Source organism: Anabrus simplex, chromosome 8, assembly GCF_040414725.1.
Source record: "Anabrus simplex isolate iqAnaSimp1 chromosome 8, ASM4041472v1, whole genome shotgun sequence".
Lineage (NCBI taxonomy): Eukaryota > Metazoa > Arthropoda > Insecta > Orthoptera > Tettigoniidae > Anabrus > Anabrus simplex.
In genome coordinates, this window is record NC_090272.1 from 164,602,094 (window position 1) to 164,626,558 (window position 24,465).

At 39.9% G+C, this 24,465-nt stretch overlaps 1 protein-coding gene across 1 annotated transcript; it reads left to right on the forward strand.

Moving 5' to 3' along the window:
- The first annotated feature begins 6,570 nt into the window (after positions 1 to 6,570).
- On the forward strand, positions 6,571 to 7,251 carry LOC137501915 (craniofacial development protein 2-like). The gene has a single exon (XM_068229083.1). It carries the CDS (start codon positions 6,571 to 6,573, stop codon positions 7,249 to 7,251), a length of 681 nt encoding a protein of 226 aa, XP_068085184.1.
- The last annotated feature ends 17,214 nt before the right edge of the window (positions 7,252 to 24,465 follow it).

The following is a 24,465-nucleotide window of genomic DNA, read 5'->3' on the forward strand; positions in this document are numbered from 1 at the left end:
TTAGCTCCTGAACCCTTTTGCTATTCATCTTCTCTCTCTCCCCCTACCCCTCTTCTCAATCCTGAGTCCTGTAGGAGTTGTGGTGGTCATTGTAATATCCTAGATAATTTGTCTCCATGGTTACTTGTCACTGACTTGTTCTATTAGAACATACATTGTGCTGCCACATATACTGGTAATTTTTTTGGACTCTTCCTCGTAGCTCTGTCCCTGGGTTGTTCCCTGAATGATCAACTTCTCCCCATTTCCTGGTCCTCTCTTCTTTACAAGGTCAAAGTATTTCAGCTGACGAAACCGAACCTGGCCTGAGATACTCCTTTCTATTTCAAGCTCTTTTAAGATGGAGATATTTGTGCGTTGATTAGTCCATGGAATTCTTAATATCCTTCTCCAGCTAATCATTCCATTTGAATCGATATTTCCATGTGTTCCTTCCTTAAAGTCCACGACTCCTATCCATACATTAGTATGGGAAATACTCGACAGTTTTCCAGCATTATTTTCAGATTCTTAGAAATTTGTTGATCCTTCCACTATTTTGTTAATTTTGTCATTGCCACCTTTCTGCATCTTCGTTTAATCTCTTCTCCTGATGACCCAAAATTTGTTTTCCTTTAATCTTCATTAAATTCTTTAATTTTTCTTCTTCTCAGAATTATGATCGTCTACAAGGGTAAAGTTTAGCTGGATCTAGAGTGCCTTGAAATAAAATACCTCGATGCTTCAGACTATGTCGGAGTGTACGCGTGGTCTCACACACCTAAATTCGTTAGAACTTTTTTGTGATGTAGCTGTAGGGTCCATAGTAGGTAGGGTGTTTGTGATGTAGCTGTACGACCCATAATAGCTACGCCCACAAGATGTGTACCCTCTCGTTCGGAAGTGCGACGAGGCTGTCGGGATCCTTCACAATGGTCAGTTCGTCCCCTCGACTCGCCGATTTCATACTCGCATCACTGTGGCTGCATTCCGTCCAACACGAGAACCAATGTCTCGGATGGATAATCCGCAGTCTCGATATACAGTCGCTACGATCATTGGAACCCCAGCCGGCATCAAAGAGCGCGGAACGCCTTTGAAAATAGGACGTACCCTCCAAGAGATGCAGCTGGGCTTCTGAAAAAAGAAAAAAAAAGGAAAAAGGCAAAACAAAATCCTTATTGCCTAAAATCGCTCGGCTTACTGTTCCACAGAGTTGTTGTGGAGTTTATTGTGGAGCGTCTTGAAAACGAATGACATGTCAGCCACCAAGTGGTAACAACGTGATACTAGAAACCCAGCCAAAATAATCCTGAGGGACGAAGAGTGTGTTCCGCTACAACTGAAATGTTGCCGCCTGGGAGTCCAATGGACGTCGCGACTGTACCACAGTTCTCCCATGATTAAAGTCGACAACCTCCTGTTGTGACTACTGTATTCCGCAACGAGACAATGGTAAGAATAATTATAAAAATAAAAGTTATAAATAAATAAATAAATAAATAAATAAATAAATACCTTTGCTGGCAGGACCTAGTGTTTACAGTGCACTCTGTCTTCTGGTATGGGCTAGAGCAGTTTTGTTACTTTCACTGATCTGTCTCTGTCTTATCCTTGGCTTTGACAATATGAAAGTGTCTGAGGTATGAGCGATGCTAGTAATGCCATTCCTTGTGCCGCCAGTCCCTGCTATGAATGGTGTAAAAATAGTGTTCATAGCGCCGGTTGGTGCATGCATTTCAGTGGGCTTGGCCGTCTGATATGTAATAGGAACTTCTGGCTCGGTGAGGAAAGAACGGGAAACTACCTCACTCCTCATTTCCCTAGTATGCCTCTTCAGTGATGCCTAGGCCATCTATGACAGCTGATGGCAGAGCTGTTGAGGATCCAACCAGCCTTAGGGCTGAAGACTGAACATACATACAAATAATAAATAAATAAAATAAATTACTAATTAATAATAAACCAAAACAAATTAAACGACAGCATGTTAGGCCTTAGTTACCAATCTACCATTCAGCTCTAAGGCCTGCAGATTATGAGGTGACGCGCGGTCAGCAAGACGAACCTCTCGGTCGTTATTATTAGTTTTCCAGATCGGGTTCACTACCTCACCGTCATATAGCTCCTCAGTTCTTCCTAAGTAGGTTGAGAGCACCAACAACTATCCCTCAGATACAGGTATAAACCAACGAGCTGACCGTGAATCGAATCCGGGGTCTGGTGGTAAGGGACAGGCACGAAAGGCCAAGACCGTGGGACTGCAATAATGATGGTGATAATAATAATAATAATAATAATAATAATAATAATAATAATAATAATAATAATAATAATACACACTCTTTTAAGCCGCTCTAATTTTACGTTTCTCGGAAACCTCAATGTGCTGGAGCCCGTCCCACAGTAGTTCTTCAAGTACCGATATATGTGTCGATAAGAGGCCGGTTTTATCTTGTCAGGGGTGTAAGCATTTTGAATGCTTCAAGTGCCAAGTTAGCTATTGAAATGTGCGACTTCTCTACACTGTAAACTCCTGAGATGGACAACGTGTTTCCAACGTTCTACATGTATTTCTTTGTAGATATAGATGAGAACAATTTAGTTACAAGTGTATCTGTCAGTACTAATGAGTGGGTTCTAGTCTCTGACTGTATACGACTTTCATTAATATCAAATACTGTTCCTAGTTACGTAGTGGGACTAATGAACTGTATGTACCCAGGTTTCTTAAATCTTAACACTGTCCATGGCACTGCAGTGCCACCTAACGCTGTCTGGATACATTCTGAATGAAATTAGAATCCAAGTAATTAATTCCGTATTCACTCCACCCATATATTTTGAGTAGTTTTATTTCATGTTAGAAGACCTTCTATAAAACCTACGCATCATGAAGGAAAGTAAATAAGTCTGTGTTTATTGTCTAGGAATGATTAAGGTAAGATGTATCTTTCAAAATTTCTACGCGAAGACAATTTGTACTGCGATTTCTTGCCACATACTTTTATGCAAGTGTTGTATAGCCAGGGAAAAAAAAAAAAAAACTCAACCTTTTCTTCGAAGCGCATTTGTCGTATTTTATTAGCCTTTCCTTTCCTGTATAAAGAAACTTGTGCCTGTAAGCGGAGAGTAATATAACTAATATGTAACACTGGAGCGAAATATAGAGCTAAAATGTGATCAACCATGTTGTGTTTCAATAAAGACTGTACTGTATTACGTTAGATGAAGTGTATTTATTACTAGTGATTGTCATCTATATATAAAAGAACTTGACCTGACTGACCGACTGACTGATTTTTCATCGCCGAGCCTAAACTACTGGACGTAAAGAAATGAAATTTTGGGAATACATTCATATTAAGATGTAGGTCCTCGCTAAGAGAGGATTTTTTTTATTTCGTCGCTAAAGGGATGAAAAGGGGGGGGGGTGACATTTTAAAATGACTGTTTCTATATCTCAAAACTTTAAAGGTTTACAGATGTAAAAATTGGTATTTAGAATCTTCTTTAAAAATAAGGAAACACGTATTCTTTTTGTTTTCAGAAAATCCCAATAGAAGGGTTGAAAAAGGGTGAAAAATTGGTTGGATGCCTTTAATCAGGATACCGGTACTTATATCTCAGAAAGTGAAGATATTACAGACCTGAAAATTTGTACTTTTGATCTCTTTTAAAAATTAACACTTTTTTTTTTTTGGAAAATCCAATTAATGGGAGGGTGAAAAGGTGGGTGAATTTTTAAAAATAGTTTATATCTCAAAACTTTGAAAGTTTACAGATGTTAAAATTGGTGTTTAGAATCTTCATTAAAAATAAAGAAACATGTATTTTTTTGTTTTTGGAAAATCCAATTCATGGGGGTGAATTTTTAAAATGAGTGTATATCTCAAAACGTTTAAAGTTTATAGATGTAAAAATTGGTATTTAGAATCTCCTAAAGAAACACGTACTTTTTTGTTTTCGGAAAATCCCAATAGGAAGAGTGGAAAAGGGGTTGAATGCCTTTAATTAGGATAATTATATCTCAGAAACTGAAGATATTACGGACCTGAAAATTGGTATTTGACATATCCTTTAAAAATAAAGAAACATAAATTTTTCTTTTTGGAAAATAAAATTAATGGGGGGTTGAAAAGGCGGGGTGAATTTTTAAAATGAATGTATATGTATCTCAAAACTTTTAAAGTGTACAGATGTGTAAATTGGTAATTAGAATCCCTTTAAAAATAAAGGAACACTTATTTTTTGTGTTCGGAAAATCCCAATAGGAAGGTTGAAAAAAAGGTTTGAATGCCTTAAATGAGGATACTTATATCTCAGGGACAGAAGATATTACAGACCTGAAAATTGGTATTTGGGATCACCTTTGAAAATAAAGAAACATATATTTATATATATATATGTATATATATTTGAAAATCTAATTAATGGGGGTTAAACAGGAGTGGCAAATTGGGGTGAATTTTTAGAAAAACTATATCTACAGTATATCTCAGAAACGTAAAATGTTACAGACGTAAAAATCGGTATTTGGAATCTCCTGTAAAAGTAAAGAAACATAGGTGATTTGTTTTTGGAAACTCCACTTAAGGGGAACTAAAAGGGGGTAAAATTTTAAAATGAGCATTTCTACAGTACCGTACTGTATATCTCAAAACCTTAACATGTTACCGAAGTGAAAATAGTATCTTTTAACTCTGTTGAAAAAAAACATGCATTTTTTTTTTCTGAAACACCACTTGGGTGGAGGGGTACAAGTGACTGAAAATGGCGTTGAATTCTTTTAATTAGGATACTGATATCTCAAAAGCTGAAGATGTTAGAGATGTGAAATTTGGTATTTGGAATTTCCTTTAAAAATAAAGGAATACGTATTTTTTATTTTCGGAAATCCACCTAAAGGGAGGAGAGAAAATGAAAATTTAGTTGAATTATTTGTATGAGGATACTATTATCTCAAAAACGAAAGATTTTGCAGACGTGAAAATTGGTATTTGGAATCTGCTTTAAAATTAAACAGATATGTTTTCTCGGAAAATCCAATGGAAAGAGGGGGGTGAAAAATTGAAAAATTAATTGAATTAATTGTATGAGGATACTTACAACTAATAAAAAAAGTTGTTACAAACATAAAAATTTATATTTGGATCTCCTTTAAAAACAAATAAAAGCGTTTTTGGGCGAAATCATTTTGGGGGGCGGGGACGAAAAGGAGTTGAATTCCTTTTATGTGGACACATATCTCATAAACTTAGGATGTTAGAGTCGTAATAATTGGTTTTAGAAGATCCTTTACTGTTAAAGAGACAAGTATCTTTAACGGGAAATTCTCTTAGGTGGGGGGAAGTGTGCAAGGAAGTTTAAAAAGTGATTTTTTTATGGGGATACGTATATCTCACAACTGAAGGTAACAGACGTGAACATTGGTATTTGGAATCTCCGTTAAACATAAGGAAACTTGCCTTCTTTGGGGGGGGGGGGGGATAAATCAACTTAACGACAGTGCGGTGAAAAAGGAGTTAAGACCAATTGATTTTACTGTTCATAATGTACTTATTCTGATCATAAACTGATCATTTCTAATCTTTCCTGGTATCGTTTTCAAGAACCATATTTTCCTTTGGGGTACATAAAATTAGATTACAGTAGATTTTCCCGGCATATAAATAAATAAACACATTTGAAATAAACGATATGAATGATATTGACCGCGCAATTGTTCATCTCTATAATAAGGTCAATAATTCACGGAAGTATATCAGTCGTGTCGCCAGAAATCTCGCGCACTTGCCTACGCGCGGCGATGGTGCTAGTCACATTGTCAGCAACGGCAATGGCAGAGGATATAATTTACCGCCAAGTAGCGGTCTTGCATCTTGCTATGGGTTCCAGACCATCAATAATAATAATAATAATAATAATAATAATAATAATAATAATAATAATAATAATAATAATAATAATAATAATGTTCTGGACCGTCGTCAAAATGTGCAAATCACGCTGGAAACGCGTCCTGGCCGGGTAATCACTACGATTGCAGTCCGGCCGCGGGTTCAGTGCCGCCAGGGCACCCAAGACGACACCACGCCGGGTCTCCTCAAGGATTTGATCCGTATTAAAATGCTTATAGGAAAAGATGGCAAAGATTTAGGGACCCAACTGGCCGTGTGGAATACCTGGAACTAGCCCGGGAAGTACGAAATCCATTGCTGGAAAGAAAGCTTGAAAAATTGGAGAAACTTTGCCGTAATCTCTCAGAAAACAAGTCAGTACACGAATTTTGGCGGATTCTCTAGGAAAACGAGTCAGATCGCGAATTTCGGCGGATTATATATAAATCGTAAAGCATTCAATTATAAATTTCATTACAATACCGTAGCGAAGCACGGGTATCTTGCTAGTTTGTCATATGTGGGTAAATACCTACATACGGTATGATATTAGTAACGGAGTCCCACTCCAATTTGATAGGCGAGGGACTCCTAAGAAACAACTTGGCCAACGAAATGGAATTCGATAGGGTGCTATCAATATTAATGGGGCTTGCGGAAGAAAGTATAACTGGCAGAGTCAGCAAAGAGGATGCACCTGGATGAACTAGGAGTTAATGATATTCGGGTAACGGGAGATAAAGCAAAAGAGGTAGGAGATTATAAAGTTTTCTTGACGGGTGTTAAAAAGGGAAGGGCAGAGTGTAGGGTTGCGCTGTTCATCAGGAATACTATTGCGCACAATACAGTTTCTGTTAAGCACGTAAATGAGCAAATGATGTGGGTAGATTTGGTAGTTGGAGGTATTAGGACAAGAATTGTCTCAGTATATTCCCCATGTGAAGGTACAGATGAGGATGAAGTTGACAATTTTTATGAAGTATTGAGTGACATCGTAGTCAGGGTCAACAGCAAGGATAGGATAGTGCTTATGGGCGATTTCAATGCGAGAGTTGGAAATAGAACTGAAGGATACGAAAGGGTGATTTTTAAATGTGGGGAAGATATGGAAGGTAATAGGAATGGGAAGCATTTGCCCGACTTCTGGGCTAGTATGGGTTTAGCAGTTACGAATACATTCTTCAAGCATAAGGCTATTCGTCGCTACACGTGGGAGGGTCGGGGCATCAGATCCATAAGAGACTATACTTTAACCGATTTCGAATTTAGGCCCTCAGTTAGGAATGTTCGAGTTTTCCGGGGATTTTTCGATGATACAGACCACTATCGGATCTGTAGTGAACTAAGTATCTCTAGGCCGAGGATAAAGTAAAATATGCCTGCTGACGAATAAGGGTAGAAAATCTCCAGGACGAGGAAATTAGACAGAAGCACATGGATACGATTAAAGGAAAGTTCCAAACAATGGACAGTAAGCAGGAATGATTCGTTTTTCATAGCGACAGGATGCTGTAAACATAATGAGATAATGGAAGTTGCAGAGATGTCTTTCCCTGTTATGGGAAAATGGACTGCCTCATTATTTGATGGAAGTGATGCTGATGAAACCTTTTGGAGAAATTCATATCAGACGATATACAATTGACCCCCTTGCACAGAAGATGGAGTGGGGTATGAAGTAATGGAAAGTAATAGACAATAGGTGGCCTAGGAACAACTCTGTGTAAATATGGGAAAAATTCGAACATATTGGTGAAATGATGAAGTGAGAGCAGCTTGTAAACGTATAAAGAAGGCTTATCGGAAATGGCTCCAAATAAGGTCTGATGCAGACAGGGAATTGTGCGTAGATGAAAGAAACAGAGCGAAAAAATAGTTGTTGAACCCAAAAATTAGTCGTGGGAAATTTTGGTAATAACTGGAAAAGCTAAGTCACGCAGCAGGAAAACCTTTCTGGACAGTAATAAAGAATCTTAGGAAGGGAGGAAGAAAGGAAGTGAACAGTGTTTTGGGTAATTCATGTGAATTCGTAATTGATCCCAGAGAATCACTGGACAGGTGGAAGGAATATTTTGAAAATTTTCTCAACATAAAAGAAAATCTTCCTAGTGACGTCGCGAACATCCGAACTCATGGGGAGAAGGACAATGCTATTGGTGAAATCACGCTTGATGAAGTGGAATAATAATAATGGCGTATGGCCTCCGGAGAAGCCTGGTGAATAGTAGACGGCTTATTAGCCGACCTGCATATCTGGGAAGATGAGGGTCCTACCTAGGATGATTTCTAATGTTGAATACGCCACACACACCCAGCCCCCGAGCCATTGGAATTAACCAGTTAAGGTTAAAATCCCCGACCCTCCCGAGAATCGAACCCATCACCCTCTGAACCGAAGGCCAGTACGCTGACCATTCAGCCAACGAGTCGGACGATGAAGTAGAAAGAATGGTAAACAAATTTCAGTGTCATAAAGCAGCAGAAATAGATGAAATTAGGCCTGAAATGGTGAAATATAGTAAGAAGATAGGGATGAAATGGCTTTATCTATCTATATATATAAAATAAGAGTTTTGTCTGTACATTCCTCAAAATTTGAAAAGAATGGTATTTCTGTATCGGTCATGTCCATAGTAACAAGGAAATGCAATTTTTACTTTTCCATAATGTCTGTCTGTCTGTCTGTCTGTCTGTCTGTCTGTCTGTCTGTCTGTCTGTCTGTCTGTCTGTCTGTCTGTCTGTCTGTCTGTCTGTCTGTCTGTCTGTCTGTACACGCATCACGAGAAAACGGCAGAAGAGAATTTAAAGAAAATCGGTATTGAAGTCGGGGGATGAGCCACTACAATCTAGGCTATAAATAATTTGACTAGCGCTGAGTGAAATGGTAGTTTAGGGGAAGGCGTAAAACTTTATTCTCAAATATTTATACTATTAGTTGTCCTATCGATAAATGCTACATAACGAAAGTTATATAGAATTAAATTTCCGATCATTTATGTCATACGTTGTTAGCGTACCGGCTTTGATAACACAGATATTCGTGAATTTGTATTTTTGTAGCCAGCTCCATATCAACGCCGAGCCACGAGAAAAATGGGTCAACAGAATTTAATGAAAGTCGGTACACAGAGTCGTGGAATAAGAAACTACAGTCTAAGTCAGGGCCTCTCAAACGTCCAAACTCTCACGCGTGCAGAGCGAGGTGCATAGGCCCTGTGCACTGTGCATCGGTACGCTTCGCCTCAACTCGGCTTGACTCGGATGGTGTAGTGTGCTGAGAGCGACGAAGCGTTTGGTGGTAGACGACGTGTTTATCAGTGAAATAGATAAGCGCACGACAACAACATAATAATGGAGCAACCTGTTTCGAAGAAAGCAAAGACTTCCGAAAGTCCATTTCAATCGAACTGGGAGCTTTCGTATTTTTGTTTGTTTGTTTGTTTGTTTGTTTGTCGTGACGATAACGCCAAATGCTTAATCTGTGGGACGATAATTACGTGCGTAAGAAAATCGTCTATTGAAAGACACTACAACAGACTACATTCGGAAAATTATTGTGAAATCATAAGAGACGTCAGAGAGAAAGAATTAAGGAAGTTGAAACAGCTTGAAGAAGAGCATTCTATATCCACAAATGAAGTTTGTTCCAGTACTGTAGCATTTTCATTTTGGTTACGGGTTCTGCATTTTTTAAAATTATGTTTACATTCCTCTCAAACATGTATGTGTATTTCTAATTCACTTTTTTTTTTTTTATAACACTGGTAACCTTGTCCCATACAACTGTGCGTCTCCGCTCACCACACGTAAACATTTCGCAGTGGGGGAGACACAGCAGTGAAGGTGAGGAACGCGGAGACAGGCCGAACGGGTAGACAGGTGTAGGAGAGAGGAGGAGTGGGGGGGTCTGCACTCTGGTCAACCAAGCGAAGTCGTCTTTTGCACCGTGCACAGTGCATGCACCACGCGCATGCACCCTGAGAGGCCCTGGTCTAAGTTATAAACCATTTTATTCACCCTGAATGAAATTGTAGTTTAGGGGAGGGCGCCTAAAATTTAATTTTTAAATACCTGTGTTATTGGTCCTATCGAAATGTACTACATAACAAAAGTTACAGAGAATACAAATTCCGACCATTTATGGTGTCTTTAGTTTTACCGCACCGACTATGATAAGAGTGGTATTTCAGAGTCGGAAGAAAACTAAATGTGAAGGCCTACAATATTGAAGGCGCATAACATTGATCAAAAATGACATTACATTGACCATTGTTTGTTGTGATGTTCTCTGTCTCATATGCTGCCGCTCAACTCAGATACATGGGATTATTGTTGCGTAACGAGTATAATAGCCTGACTAAATATTGACCGGAAATAGCTGGGGAGTTAGAAAACTTTCTTCTCTAGCATGCCATTCCTCTGATTCATACATTTTCTGATACTGCCGTTGCGTAACAGAATGGTTCATCATAGTATTCCAGCTATTCGATCCCTCCTCTGACACGCTGTTTTAAATGAGCAATGTACACACTTAAGGCAAAGGCTCACTTAATAGTAGTAGTAGTAGTAGTAGTAGTATGATCCGGTCTAGAATTACAATTTATGTCTATTACAAATTATAGCACCACAATTCACTAAATAACTCAAAATTCAACCCTGAAAAGAGCCGTTTCTTAAGAAAAGCTTCTTCCTATTCACTTTTATTAACTTCTACATTCATTTTATTCCAAATTAGCGGTGAAGAGGGGGTTTCTCCTCTGGCTTGGAAGAAAAATTTACCTCCAAGTGAGATAGATTCTTCCGCCGCCTGTGTAGTGAACTGAGATTTTCCGACTCATTGGGTACTCCTAGGAAACAGATTAGTAAAAGGGCATAGTTTGTGCCCTGGAGTATATTCGACACCCCCACCCGGCCGAAATAAGACGAAGTGTGTTCACAGAACACGGCTGCCTGCGGCTTGGTCATTCCAGCTCTGGAACTTTGGACTGTTTGATCGGCAGCGTAGTACTGTTCGTTAACAGTGTGAAAATGTGTGTTTTTTCATTTGATCGAGTATTTTATATGAAAGCATTGCTTTTAATCGCGTCATTCCTACTGATGTCATTGTAATAGTCTATGTTCATTTCAGTTGGGAAAACTACTAAGACACTCCGGCTCCAAGGCTAAATGGCTAGCGAGCTGGTCACAGGGATCCCGGGTTCGAATTAACCATCATTGGTTAATTTCCCTGGCACGGGGGCTGGGTGTATGTGTTGTCTTCATCATAATTTCATCCTCATCACGACGCGCAGGTCCCCTACGGGAGTCAAATCAAAGAACTGCACCTGGCGAGCCGAACCCGTCCTGGGATCTCACGGCACTGAAAGCCATACGCCATTTCATTTTTACTACTAAGACAGTCTCTCTGAGGATGTAAAAAGGCAGGTGGAGAGTGAGTGTCTGCCATTATAATGAAAATTCCCGAACCTGATTGTGACTGATGGTGGGCAAGGGGCCTACCATTACAATGAAAATACCCTAACCCAGTCTTCATATGAGTAAAGACGTTTGGTGACTTCTCCGTCGTGTTTCTAGGGCAACGTTAAGTGTTGTGCAATTAAATACAATCTTGCTCACAACGTGTACTCTACCTAACCCAGAATTCTGTATACAATGTAGAATTCCGTAGCGAAGCACGGGTACGTCAGCTAGTAGAGTAATAAGATTAGCATGGTGTGTTGGTAAGATGATTGGATAAATGCAGTAATTGCATCTGTTTTACAAGCAATTACTATTGAGGTATCTCATTCATCAGTATACCAGACAAAGTGTTCATTGGCATCTTGGAAGGAAGGGTGCGATCCGTGGTTGAGAGGCAGTTGTATGAAAACCAGTGTCGTTTGAGACCACAGAGGGCTGTCAGAATCAGATTTTCAGTATGTGTATGTTCAGTCTTCAGCCCTAAGGCTGGTTGGATCCTCAACAGCTCCACCGTCAGCTGTCAAAGATGGCCTAGACATCACTGAAGAGGCGTACTAGAGAAATGAGAAGCGAGGTAGTTTCCCGTTGTTTTCCTCACCGAGCCAGAAGTTGCTATTACACATCAGTCTGCCAAGCCCACTGAAATGCATGCACCAACCGACCCTATGAGCAACATTTTCACACCATTCATAGCAGCGACATACTGCAGAAGGAATGGCATTACTAGCATCGATCATACCTCAGTCACTTATATTGTCAAAGCCAAGTTAGACAGATCAATGAAAGTAACAAAATTACTCTAGCCTATACCAGAAGACATAGTGCATTGTAAACACTAGGTCCTGCTAGCAAAGGCAGCAGATTTTCAGTATGCGCCATGTAATAGAAAAATGCTACGGGAGGAATAGACAGTTATAATTTTGTTTCGTAGATCTGTGACAGAGTACCAAGAGAAAAGATTTTCGCCGCGCTGGGGACTGTGGGAATAAGTGTAGACTATTAAAATCAATCAGAGGCATTTATGTTGACAATTGGGCTGCAGTGAGAACTGCAGTGAGAATGAGTTCTTGGTTCAAGGTAATTGTAGGGGTTGTTCATAGTTTACACGGATCTTCTGCTGAAAGGTATAAAGTGGCAGGGAGGGATTCAGTTAGGTGGAAATGTAGTAAGCAGTCTGGTCTACGCTGACCACTTGGTCTTAATGACAGATTGTGCCGAAAGCCTGTAGTCTAATATTTTGGAACTTGAAAATAGGTAGGGAATCCGCCACCTGGGCGACTGCCCTAAATGCAGATCAGTATTTATTTATTTATTTATTTATTTATTTATTTATTTATTTATTGATTGATTGATTGATTGATTGATTGATTGATTGATTGATTGATTGATTGATTGATTGATTGATTGATTGATTGATTGATTGATTGATTGATTGATTGATTGATTGATTGATTGATTGATTGATTGATTGATTGATTGATTGATTGATTGATTGATTGATTGATTGATTGATTGATTGATTGATTGATTGATTGATTGATTGATTGATTGATTGATTGATTGATTGATTGATTGATTGATTGATTGATTGATTGATTGATTGATTGATTGATTGATTGATTGATTGATTGATTGATTGATTGATTGATTGATTGATTGATTGATTGATTGATTGATTGATTGATTGATTGATTGGGCATGAAAATTGGCCTTTCCAGGACTAAATTGATGTCAGTTGGTAAGAGAACTGAATGTCAGATTGGGGATAAAAAGCTGAAAGAGGTAGATGATTTCAAGTATTTAGGATGTGTGTTCTCCCAGGATGATAGAATTGTAAGTGAGAGTTAATCAATGTGCAGTAAAACCAACGCAATGAGCTCGCACTTGCGATAAACAGTATTGTGCAAGAAGGAAGTCAGCTCCCGGACAGAACTATCTTTACACCGGTCTGTCTTCAGACCAACTTTGATGTACGGGAGTAAAGACTGGGTGGAGTCAGGTTATATTATTCATAAGTTAAAAGTAACAGACATGAAAGTAGCGAGAATGATTGCTGGTACAAATTGGTGGGAAGTGGCAGGAGGGTACTCGGAATGAGGAGATAAAAGCTAAGTTTGGAATTAACTCAATGAATGAAGCTGTACCCATAAACTGGCTTGAGTGGTGAACCACGTGAGGTGAATGGAGGAGGATAGGTTCCCCATGAGAATGATGGACTCTATTATGCAGAGTGAGACCAAGGCGATGATGGTTAGACTCGGTTTCTAACGATTTAAAAATAAGAGGTATAGAATTAGAATGATATACAGATAGAGGATTCTGGGGCCGTTTAGTAAATTCATAGAGGCATGCAGACTACGATGAAGATATAAGGAGAAAATGATATTAGCGCCAAGTTTCTTACAAAGGACAGAGGTAGGAAGTATTAGCCAGGAATAATTTGTTTGTCATGGCGACAGGATGCTGGACGCATCGTGAGATAATGGAAGTTGCAGAGATGTCTTTCCCTGTTCTGGGAAAATGGACTGCCTCATTATTTGATGGAAGTGATGCTGATGAAACCTTTTGGAGAAATTCATATCATACGATATATAATTGACCCCCTTGAACAGAAGATGGAGTGGGGTATGAAGTAATTCATACGCGAATAATAGCACCTTTATTCATAATTTTAGTGTTATTATTTTTCAATATTCACTTGAATCTTGTCCTACTCCATGGCTAACCTTTGATATAAATGGTCACATATCCTATTTCCTGCTTGGTCAGCTATTTTAACGGTAATTGCTTAATTTGTCTGGCTCAGGGGCTGGGTGTTTGTGATGTCTTCCTCCTTAGAAACTTCTTAGGTAAGGCCGCATCTTCAGAGACATTCAGGACACCTACAGGCCGTCTACTCGAAAAATACGCTTACCAGATCTCTCCGAGGCCAGACGCCATTATTATTATTATTATTATTATTATTATTATTATTATTATTATTATTATTATTATTATTATTAACAGGGGCGTATTCTCCTTGAATGCAAGGCATTCATTGCATGCGTTATGATAACACAAAGAACTGTCTGATTTACGATTTTAGGTTGTTTCAGGTCAAATATTAACGATTTCATCTCTCAGAAGTTCAAAAGGTCCGCGCAACTGTACTAGTTCCGTTGCTTAACTACGTGTGGTGCTGGTGTAGTCTCGCCGTCTACTCCACTCTCGGAAGAAAGAGACAGCAAATGGAGGAGTTACGGATGTAAGGCATTCAATCTTAAAATTGCATTCAGTGGCAGACGTAGTTCTGAAACCCTCCGAATGATGTCGCTGCAATTGAAACTTGGTCAGAATTTGTCACCCCATACCCGTGCTACCCTCTGCCATCTGTTAGCAACTTGGAGAAAGTTGACATGTTTACAGCGAACGGGACACACAGATTACCCCCCCCCCCCCCCAGCGAGACCCAACGTGACGAAACTGACCAATGCCACTGGGGTGACTTACCTCCCATGCTTGAGTTGTGGCTAACTAGTGAGTTAATTCATTGTGTGTTTTGCTGATTAGTGAGTTCATTCTGTGTGTGTTGTTCCTGTGCTATTCGTCGGTTTCGGTGTTTTATTATATTTTGCGCACATGTGGTATTAACGATGGATGAGTCTAAAACGGATATAATTGTAAATCAGTTTGGAAAGCCATTTACTGGCCGTTCGTTTGATGAAAATATTCAAATAGTTAAAGCCGGGAGACCTCTACCTTCCCTCGTAAATTTCTTCTTCTTCTTAATCTGCTTACCCTCCAGGGTTGGCTTTTCCCTCGGACTCAGCGAGGGATCCCTCCTCTACCGCCTCAAGGGCAGTGTCCTGGAGCTTTAGACTCTGGGTCGGGAGATACAACTGGAGAGGATGACCAGTACCTCGCCCAGGCTGCCTCACCTGCTATGCTGAACAGGGGCCTTGCGGGGGATGGGAAGATTGGAAGGGATAGACAAGGAAGAGGGAAGGAAGCGGCCGTGGCCTGAAGTTAGGTACCATCCCGGCATTTGCCTGGAGGAGAAGTGGGAAACCGCGGAAAACTACTTCGAGGATGGCTGTGGTGGGAATCGAACCCACCTCTACTCAGTTGACCTCCCGAGGCTGAGTGGACCCCGTTCCAGCCCTCGTACCACTTTTTAAATTTCGTGGCAGAGCCGGGAAGTGAACCCGGGCCTCCGGGGATGGCAGCTAATTACACTAACTACTACACTACAGAGGCGGACCCTCGTAAATTTAACAACAGAAAACAAGAATTGTGTACGCACGTTCAATCCGGAAACGTACAGTAAAACTGTTTGGCTCGAGTTCACCTACATGTAATTAGGGTGAGCAGAATTGAAATTTACTTAATACATTGTGTTAACTGCATGGTTACTAGTTGCATGCCTCAGTGGAGATTCCAGGATACGCCACTGATTATTATTACAATTGGCTCTTCTGTAAGACTAGACAGGCCTATATTTTAGAACTTATCGACAGTATATAAGTTCTGCCAACACTGGGATTTCTGCAAACAGCCCCCCAACGAGTGACTGGGCCACAGTGTCAGTTTCAAGATGCCGGGACTGAACTCCGTGTGCGAGATTCGGCAAAAATATTCCATTTTCCCTGAGCAAACGCTTCCACTTCATTCGCACTTTTTGCACAGACATCAGGGACACACAATAAACTGCGACGAGATTATGGTGGGTTTCATTGTGTGTACAGTCCTTTGTCCACGGGGAGCACTTCTTCCTTGCACACGAGCTGCTGCAGGAAGGATACTGCTCGTAATGCGCGTCCCTCGTGTCTACAGCGGAAGTTCCTGCTATTACGAGGGTCGAGTCATGGTAACTATTTCTTTTTCCTCTCGAACAGCAGACAACACGGAAAATCTAAGATATGCATTTGAAAATATTGGGCATATACTTATGCATAGTGCTTGAAGACAAATTCTGACTTCAGGAGATTCTCGTAGGAAAATGACAATTGGTAAACATTATTTTATTATGGTTTAGACAGCAAATACACAAGACTACGTAAAAGGGACAGGTCTCTACCGGTTACAGGCCTTCGAAATAATCACCCAAAGTTTCCACTGTGCGTTGCCAGCGGTGGGGGAAGCGCTGAATACCATTCGCTGCAAGTGTATAGCGAACGTGTGACACCTCTCTCCGAAATGCTGTTACGATGTCCTCTTTGTTAGCAAACCGTTGACCACGTAATGGCTTCTTGACTTTGGGGATTAGATCATAGTCAAATGGGCTCAGATCAGGCAAATAAGGCGGCTGTGGAAGAACCTCCTATCCCCACCGTTGTAACCGACGCTGAAAGATGGCTGCTGTGTGAGTTGTCGCGTTATCGTGTAGAATTATGGCGTTGTCCAAAAGATCTGGACGTTTGGTTCGCACTGCATGTCGCAATTGGTAGAGAAAGAGGAATTGTAATAAACTGCATTGACAGTGTGCCCCTCATGCACGGGATGAACGTCTCCACCCACCTTCTCCAGATTTAACGCCTTGGCAGCCTCCGAAGACTAGCAAACTCCACATTTTAAGGGAACTTAACATCTAGGAGGAGAACTTTTTGTGGGGATGGGCATGGGGCTGGATTAAGGCTAAAACGTCAATAAGTTTTTCATTTAACATGATTATAAAGTCCTGTTTAAAATTACGCAGCTACTTAAAAATAATGTGAAAATACGTTTTAAATGTTAAAGAACCTTACGCCATTGTCAATCAATCAATCAATCAATCAATCGATCGATCGATCAATCAATCAATCACTACTGATCTGCATATAGGGCAATCGCTCCAGGTGGCAGATTCCCTCTCTGTTGTGTTCCTAGCCTTTCCTTAAATGATTGCAAAGAAATTGGAAATTTATTGAACAACTCCCTAACTCCCCTTCCTATGAACGAATATTTGCCCCAATTTGGCCTCTTGAATTCCAACTTTATCTTCATATATGTGATCTTTCCGACTTTTAAAGACACCACTCAAACTTATTCGTCTACTAATGGCATTCAACGTCAGCTCTTCACAGACAGCTTGGACAATACCACTTTGTCGAGCAGCTCGTCTCTTTTCCAGGTTTTCCCAGCCCAATGCAGCATTTTTGTAACGCTACTCTTTTGTCGGAAATCACCGAGAACAAAGCGAGCTGCTTTTCTTTAGATTTGTTCAAACCTTTGGATCAAGAAATCCTGTTGAGGGACCCATACCCTTTATTTACAATCATGTTTGTGTTTGAGTCATCAGTCCATAGACTGGTTTGATACAGCCCTCCATGCCACCCTATTCTGTGCTAACCTTTTCATTTCTACATAACTACTACAAGGCCACATGGTTCCCAGGGGAGGATTTACAATTATATTTATGTGATTTTCCCAATGAAGATATTTCCTTACATTAATACCTAGGTACATACAATGTTCTCCAAACGAAACTTTCATCCCTTCAACGCAGTATTAAAACTGAGAGGAATTTTCCGATTTGTGAAACTCACAACCTGACTTTTAATCATCTTTATCAACATACTGTCCCCGTTAAAATTGGCGATATTACGAATATTTTAACAAGTGGAAAGCAAAAATTTTATTGTCTGCTTAAAACCGCAGCATGTCATCTGGGAAGTTGTGGCGAGCCGAGAACGAGTTTTTTTGTCGTTCAGAGGGGTGAGATTACCAGCGAGACTGTGCCAAGGTCAGGCCAAACCACGTGACTGCCTTCGCACGCGCAACCCAGCTTGTTTCTGGAATAGTCTGCGCAAATTAAAGGAGACCATTAGCCAATTACCGTTCTCGCTGAAGAACACGCCTCCCTGGCTAATTAGATAAAAGGCCTTGCTTCGAGTGAATCGTTCTCTTAATGCTTGTTCTCTTAATGCTTTATGCGCTTGTTCTGAAGCTCTCTGAATATATTCTTCGCTGTGTGAGACATCACGTTACCGGACCACGTGGAAAGAAAATTTTCAAGTCAAGTCGACGCCCGTTCTACCAGAATTTAGTCTGATAATTAGTGAATTCTGTGGAATAAAAACGCCTAGGAGCCAAGTTAAGTGTGACAGTGTAGACGAGTTGTTTATATTCTGCGTGCGTTTGTGCAAAATACTTAATTTTGTCATCTCAGTTACAGCTTGTGACCAGCAATCTACGGAAGACGTCTTAGAATTGAACATCTCAAGATGAAGAATTCCGCAACCACCGGCAACACAATATCATCGAGGGACACCCGTTGCAGAGCCTCCATGGAGCTGTAAAAATGTAAGGCGTCTCTGGTAATTGGAAGGAGACTGGCCGGAGTATGCTGAAATAATTGACCGTCGACGGGAATCGAACTTCACAAAACTTGAGTACCTTTTTAATTTAATTTATCTGTCTTACCTTTTGTACAACTAGAGGTCTTTCTTCTTAAGTCGTAGATCTATTAGATTGCTGTAGTTAGAAATATTTCATTTTCCTACTTCTTAAGGTGTCGTGGTAGACTAGGTACGTGTGAATGAAATTTTGGAATCTATTAGAGTAGACATGTCTTTGAATGATTTCCCATGCTTAAGGAGCTTCATGTTTAATAATCACTGACCACACGGTAAATCCACTTTCCTTGTAATATTGAAAGTTACCGGACGGAAAATTTGCGTGTACATTTTGAGTGAATAGGGTCGAACCTAGTGTCTTTTAAGATCACTTGTTGTTTTTATGATGAAGTCATCTAATTTTACGATATTCCATGAGGATCAGTAGATGTAATAATCACTTAAATATTAATAATATTGACTAAAGATCGGGTAAAACAGAAGTAAATGCTCGTGAGCCATAAAACTACTGTAGAGTTCCTAAATTTGAGATGGAATGTGCTCTGTTCATGAAGGGTCTGGAATATGGCCAATCCTGCGGGATATTTGTTGTATAATTGAGCAATTGATGAATTAGTAGAGATATTTGATTTATTCTTGTGTATTTGGAGCGCAAGATAGATCGTAATTATTGGAGCACGTGTTTGCGAGTGTATTTCACAGGTAGGAAGTAAAAATAATACGAGTAAGGCTCACGCTTGCGGTAAATTCAACCTGTAGCCCACATGATGGTAGTGCTTATGGATTTTACGAGAATCTTCCATTATAATTTCATGAATTAGATGAACTTGCATTAATATGTGAAATGTGTTTCTACCAAGTGATACCCATGACTTCGATCACTAGCCACCATTAATGTAGGAGAATTTCAGTACACGGATTATTTCAGCTAGACATTACGCGTCCCGATCACCAATAAAAATCATAAATAAATTTGCCAAATCAGGATTCGATGTAAATAGTGTACATAAAAACGTGTTTCCCTAGTGTGAATGTATGTGTGTAAATGTGTATATTTCTCTTGTGTCATGTTGATTTCATTTAATTTTGATCTGGTCACGCACTCGCTGTGACGCAGATCACACTCATCGTTGTGTGTCGCCTTAGGAAATAATTTTATGCCCTTAAGGGAAAGTTTAATTAAGTTAAGTCAAGGAAGACTAGGAAGGAATTTATTTTCTTAATTAGCGAGATTTAAAAGGAAAGATCATCTCGTTACTTTATGAAGGCACTCGATTTGTAAATAAAATTTATTTAACTAGCTCACACGTTGGTAATGTAAATTTCTAAAAATCTGAAATACTTTAAGATTAATTTGAATAGAAATGAAATGCAAAGATCAGTGGTAGAAATTCGTTAGCCACATGATTGCTTTGAAACATTGTGAAAATAAGTCATTAATAATTAATTAAAAATAATTACTCTGAAATGCTAATGATGATCATTAGGTAAATGATGCAGTGGAAAATTAATAACACGATCGTGTGACAATGAAACAGGTTAATTGAATGATAAGAAAATAATAATAATAATAATAATAATAATAATAATAATAATAATAATAATAATAATAATAATAAATATCAGAATAACAATTAATTAATTTTGAGAATTTTGGAAACAATTTTCATTTTCTACTGAAGTTCATGTTGGTGTCATTGACTAACATTAAATGCTGTAAATGACAAATTCAGTTGAATACATCTTAAAACCACGTGTTGAGACTACTTTAAATTGGTAAAGCTTTGAACACATGCTAATTTATTTAATTCTTTCAGTCAAATGTTTGGTTTGGAAAGGCAAGTGGCCTAATTACTTCTTTGGTTTCATTACAGCACAGTAAGGCTGGAGATATGAACACGTGTCACTCTAAATCGAGGAAGAAGTCCAATATTATGAAAGTTCTCTGTTAAAAGTAAAAAAATCAGCAAGAATATTTTATCTGTTTGTCTGCTTATGTGAATAAATGTCAGAGTGTTGTTGTAACATTTCTTTTTATCCTGCTTGGTCATCAATCCTTAACAACCCTTAAATGCCTCTAGAAAGTGATAGCCAACGATCGAACGGTCCACCTTGGGATTCCTCGCTCGATGGCTGGGCTTAGCTCGGGAAAAATGGGGGCATTTAAGATGGCTTAATCCAAGCGTGGGGCTCGAGATTGGCTTATCCAAGCTCGAAAATGGTCTTGTGCTGTCCAGTGTTTATGACATTGACAAGATCAGATGACCAATTAAATTAGGCTGACTCTGACACATTTATTCGCCCAAATTCTTGTGGCTAACATAAGCACATGTTAAATGTAACTTGTATGAATCTTGTTTACAAAAAAAAAATTCTTGCTGGTAATTAGAAATTCGAATTTGCTGCGATGATAATTAATTAAAGTTAGATTCATAATTGCGACCGATATTGGTAAAAATTTGGAACTTTCATGATATTGACAAATCGCTGCCTTCATAAATTTGATGGAGTTCGATTCCCAACATTTCAGTATTCCGATCAGAATCCTTCCAGTACCAGAATAGCCATTTAATGAATAATTGTAACTATGGAGGACTTAAGGCAGATGTTGTTGGCTATGGAGGAGAGGATTAATGCTAACTTCGAGAAAAAACTTAGTGAAAATCAGGTGAACTTAGAGAAAGGACTCTTTGAACTCAATAATAGTCAAACTAACTTAGAGAAGAACTTAGAGAAAGGACTCTTTGAACTCAATAATAGTCAGGTGAACTTAGAGAAAAATTTAGAGGAAAAACTTAGTGAAAATCAATTGCACTTAGAGAGGAAACTTAGTGACACTCAGGTACACTTAGAAAAAGGACTCAGTGATCTCAGTGACGCACAAATAAATCTCGAAAAATCTCTCGGGGAAGCTATTGAAGAAAAGTTGACGGACATTAAAAACCAAACTGAAGAAGGTTTAGGGAAAATATGTTCTGACATTAAACTTTTTAACGGCAAGCTAGCCTCAATGCAGAGCGAGCTCGTGATAGTCAAAAATGATTTCGCTACCATGAAAAAGGAAGTAAACGAAAACATTGCCAAGTCTATGGCGGGCATGTCCAATGAATTCAGTGAACGACTAGCGAACGTTCAGCAGGACATATTAACTGGCATTGACAAGTATAAGGGCGAAGTCGAACAATCATTCCTAAATATTGAGGAAAAGATTGACACAAATTCAGATGACCTTAAGGTTACGAAAACGGCTTGGGCAAAGAAATTCCTTGGTTTAAACGAAAAGCTACAACAAGTCGAAAAGGGCATTCTCGACAAAATCGAGACATCCCAAGTCGATAACTCAGAACGGATGGATTATATCCACGAGTCACTTGAGGATAGTTGGGGCGAAATAAAAACAATCAAAACCACCCTGATGAATGCCGTACACAAGGTCACGACTGAGTCAAAAACCGAAACCGAAGGGATTCGAAAGGAGTACACGGATGGAATCAAGGAGCTTGTACATGAAATGCATCTCCTGAAAATCCAGAACGAGAACACTAGCAAGGTCACCAACTCATTGCTAGAAAAGCAGGCGTTACTGGAGCAACGTGTAACCGGCACGGGTCAGACGTCAACTCCACTTGCAGCTGTAGGAACAGGCGCTGCGAATACAATTGACATTTCTTCAGAGCCGACAGTAAATGCGTCTCAAATGAATACAACCGGCCAGACGCAAATAGTAAATATAATTCGTCTTCACGAAGACCAGCCCAAGAAATTCAATAACGTTAGAGGAAACGTGACTCCGAAAGGCTTCATTCGGGAACTGCAGGATTACTTTCGCGATGTGAAAATTCCACCAGAAAGGCAGTTAAGAGTCACCGAAAAGTTCCTGGAAGACTCAGTTCATACCTGGTTTGTCGCATTTCGATTTTCGTTTGACGATTTCGAAAGTTTCAAGAAAGCATTCCTGGAAAAGTACTGGAATAGCGACGTCCATTACAACCTTAGGACGGAGTTATATGCTAGAAAATATGCATCATCTACGCCCACGAGATATGCGGATTTTCTGTCCAGTCAATTAAGAAAATTAAGAGAACTAGACTCACCACCATCAGAACCTGAGTTGGTTAAGTTGATCACACGACAGTTACCACCAGATGTGCAGAGGATCATGATAGCCTCAAATACACAATCTGCAATCCAGGCTGAGGCGTTATTAAGACAATTAGACATGACGTCCAAGGAACCAGTTCGTCAGGGACGAAACTCGGAACCGCAGATCCATCAGATGACAACAAATAAGGAGGAGGAATCGAAACCAGTCAACCAAGGGAGAACGTGGAAACGTAACCTTGGAGGGCAAGATTCACCTCGTGATCGATCGCCCGTACGCAGAAATAGACCCATTAGAAACTGGGAATATTCTAGACGTAACGAGAGGAAGCGACCATACTCAGATTACCGAAGGAGCTGGAAACGAAACCAGGACTTCCGCCAATCAAGAGGAAGGAGAGACTGGCGAGAAGAAGAAAAGGAAAAATATCTAAAGGACCTGCAGAACTCGACACAGGAAAACGAACGATGGCGAAGAGCAATCCAAACCCAGGATACCAACCCTGATATCGTAGGGGCGGAAAGCCTTCAATATCAAGAGGCCAAGGCTCGGGGAAGCCAACATAACAACTCGAGTCAGGAGCACAGCCAAGGTGCCATTAAAAAAAGACCTCATCTCCAATGAGAAGAGATAGAATGAATCCTGAAGGCAAGATCAGTAAACTTCAAGAATGGATTGTGGTACAGGTCAACTCATGGACTACCGAACACCTACACCACTAACTGACACCGTGTAACCACCTATTAAAAGGGAAAAATAAGTTACTGGAGAGGGAAATAAAACTTGTGGAACACACTGTATGGAGAGACTAGGCTACTGGATGCCAGGAGCGGAACGAAGAACTCCGAGTCTCGAGGAGGACGGACACCTGTCACGAGCTCAACTACATTACTACCAAGTGATTCGTCAGCCAATTTTCCGGAACAATAGAAATGGACACTGTTGTGTTATAATTTCATCTACAAACGAAATTATACTCCAACCAAGGGAGAGATGTCCCCGTTAAAATTGGCGATATTACGAATATTTTAACAAGTGGAAAGCAAAAATTTTATTGTCTGCTTAAAACCGCAGCATGTCATCTGGGAAGTTGTGGCGAGCCGAGAACGAGTTTTTTTGTCATTCAGAGGGGTGAGATTACCAGCGAGACTGTGCCAAGGTCAGGCCAAACCACGTGACTGCCTTCGCACGCGCAACCCAGCTTGTTTCTGGAATAGTCTGCGCAAATTAAAGGAGACCATTAGCCAATTACCGTTCTCGCTGAAGAACACGCCTCCCTGGCTAATTAGATAAAAGGCCTTGCTTCGAGTGAATCGTTCTCTTAATGCTTGTTCTCTTAATGCTTTATGCGCTTGTTCTGAAGCTCTCTGAATATATTCTTCGCTGTGTGAGACATCACGTTACCGGACCACGTGGAAAGAAAATTTTCAAGTCAAGTCGACGCCCGTTCTACCAGAATTTAGTCTGATAATTAGTGAATTCTGTGGAATAAAAACGCCTAGGAGCCAAGTTAAGTGTGACAGTGTAGACGAGTTGTTTATATTCTGCGTGCGTTTGTGCAAAATACTTAATTTTGTCATCTCAGTTACAGCTTGTGACCAGCAATCTACGGAAGACGTCTTAGAATTGAACATCTCAAGATGAAGAATTCCGCAACCACCGGCAACACAATATCATCGAGGGACACCCGTTGCAGAGCCTCCATGGAGCT